The sequence below is a fragment of the Eimeria necatrix genome, genomic scaffold, assembly GCF_000499385.1.
Source record: "Eimeria necatrix Houghton genomic scaffold, Enh_scaff77, whole genome shotgun sequence".
Lineage (NCBI taxonomy): Eukaryota > Apicomplexa > Conoidasida > Eucoccidiorida > Eimeriidae > Eimeria > Eimeria necatrix.
Window position 1 is genome coordinate 117,637 of NW_013651754.1, and position 2,531 is coordinate 120,167.

General features: G+C 53.5%; 1 protein-coding gene across 1 annotated transcript; it reads left to right on the top strand.

Annotated features, from left to right (window-relative positions):
- Positions 1-950: 950 nt before the first annotated feature.
- ENH_00086540 (hypothetical protein) lies at positions 951-2,392 on the top strand (the record flags this gene model as incomplete). Its single annotated transcript, XM_013577656.1, has 2 exons — positions 951-1,634; positions 1,955-2,392. The coding sequence occupies 2 exons, from the start codon at positions 951-953 to the stop codon at positions 2,390-2,392; spliced, it is 1,122 nt and encodes a 373-aa protein (XP_013433110.1).
- Positions 2,393-2,531: the final 139 nt, after the last annotated feature.

Sequence of the window (2,531 nt, forward strand, 5' to 3'; positions counted from 1 at the left end):
TGCTGCTGCTGCTGCTGCTGCAGGCTGCTGAGCTGCTGCAGGGGGGAGTGGCGCCTTGGGAGTGCCTGGACGCGCGGGGCCTCAGCTGCGCGCACTTGGCAGCAGCAGCAGCAGCAGAAGAAGAAGCAGAGCAGCAGCAGTTTTGGGAAGCTCTTTTGGGAAGCTGGGGACAAAGAGCAGCAGCAGCAACAAAGCTGCTGCTGCTGCAGCCCGACAGCAGCGGCCGCAGCTGCAGCCAACGAGCAGCAGCAGCAGCGCGCCCCGCGCTCGCGCAGCTCATAGATGACTGGATCGCCCGTGAGACAAACCCTAAACCCTAAACCCTAAACCGTAAACCCTAAACCCTAAACCCTAGTCTAAGCCCTTAAAGCTGAAGCGTGGACCGTAAGCAGGAGGCCCCACACTCGGACTCCCAAACCCTAAACCCTAAACCGCAAACCCTAAACCATAAACCGCAAACCCTAAACCCTAAACCCTAAACCCTAAACCCTAAACCCTAAACCCTAAACCCTTGAAGGCTGCAGATGCAGTTGAGTGTGGCCTTTGGAAGCAAAAGCATAAATGCATGCAAAAGAGCCCTTGTGTCTATACACCCGAATAAATGTGCATGCAAGGAAAAAGTTTATTTTTAATTCAGAAAAGAAATTCAAAATGCAAAAAATTAAAAACAATTTGCTTCCGATTTACCCACTTGCAGCGTTTCGTGCTGCAGCAACTGCAGCAGATGCAGCAACTGCAGCAACTGCAGCAACTGCAGCAGATGCAGCAACTGCAGCAAATGCAGCAACTGCAGCAAATGCTGCAAAAGTTGCATGCAGCAGCAAAAGTTGCATGCAGCAGCAGAACTTTCCCAAATGTTTTTTATTTTGCAAAAAAGAAAAAAGAAAAAAGAATTTGAGCTGCCCAAATAAGCAGCAGCAAACTTCTGCAAAGTTGCTCTTGGCAGCAAAATGAGAATTATAATTTCATTTTTAAATTTAATTTTATTTTTGCATTTTAAAATTAAATTAAAAATTGAATTTCCTTTTGCAGAACAAGGCGAGGCGGAAGCAGCAGCTAAAGAGCTGCAGCAAGAAGCAGCAGCAGCAGCAAAAGACAGCGAAGAAAAAGAAGCAGCAAAAGAAGAATTTAATAAAAGTGAAGAAGAAAAAGGCGACGGAGCAGCAGCAGCAGAGACACCCGAAGGAGCCCGAGGTGTACATACACCTGAGCAAGGAGCCGCCGCTGCGGCGCAAAACGAAACTGCTGCTGCTGCTGCTGCTGCTGCTGCTGCTGCTGCTGCTGCAGACAGCAACCCAGAAACAGCAAGCAGAGAGTCCGAAAGAGGTGAATCGGCGGAAAGAGACAAAAGCGAAATAGATGCAGCAGCGCAGCAAGCAAGAAGCCACGAGCAGCAGCAGCTGACCCCACTGCAGCAGCAGCAGCAGCAGCAGCAGCAGGTGCTGTTTGAAGCCGACGAGCAGCAGCACCTGCGCACGCAGGAACCGCAGGCAGCAGCAGCAGCAGCAGACGCAGCAGCAGCAGCAGCAGCAGCAGCAAATCGTTCCAGAAGCAGCAAATGCGAAATGAAAAGAAGACACACAACAACTGAAGTTCTTCATGACTCGCCGAGCAGCTCTGCAGGCTCTTCAGCTGTACGTACACCCCGCGCCTGCAACTTGAAAACCGCGCTCGAACTTGAACAAAAATATCTTTCAGAAGTATTTCTTTGCATTTTAAATGTCTTTTAAATGTTTATTTATCTTTTTAATTCCATTTTCTCCATTTATTTCAACTTTCCACTTTCTGCCGCTGCTTCCCGCACTGAGTTTTGCTGCTTCCCTCCAGCCCAACTCAGCGACTAACACCTGACATCAGCAGCAAGCCGCTGCTGCTGCTGCTGCTGCTGCTGCTGCTGCTGCTGCTGCTGCTGCCGCTGCTGCTGCTGCTGCTGCTGCTGCTGCTGCTGCTGCAGCGGGAGGAGGCGGGGAGCAGCGGAGCGAAGGCTCTGGCAGCTGAGCTGCAGCAGCAAAGCGCGCTGGGCGTGTCTTTGGACGGGGAGTTGGCAGCAGCAGAAAAGCTTTTGGAAGCAGCAGAAGAAGCAAATGGAAAAGTTGTTAACAGACTGGTGGTGCTGCTGGGGGCTCAGGCGCTGCCGGAGCTGCGGCGCAGCAGCAGCCAGCTGGCCAGCAGCAGCAGCAGCAGCAGCAGCAGCAGCAGCAGCAGCAGCAGCGAAGAGCCCCAGCTCCGCGTCACCCGCGAAAGCTACGAAGAGGCCCTGCTGCAGGCCACGCAGCTCGAGCAGCAGCGCAGCAGCTTGAGGGCGCGGCTGCAGCAGCTGCTGCGCAGCAAAGAGCAGCAGCAGCAAACGCATGCAGCAAAAGTCGCAGAGTGCAGACGCGCCTTTGCGTGAGACCCTCTCCCAAACCCTAAAAAAGGGTTTTCCCACCCTCCAGCCCCCTTCCCTGCTCCCGCTGCTCCCGCTGCTCCCGCTGCTGCTGCTGCTGCTGCTGCTGCTGCTGCTGCTGCTGCTGCTGCTGCTGCTGCTGCTG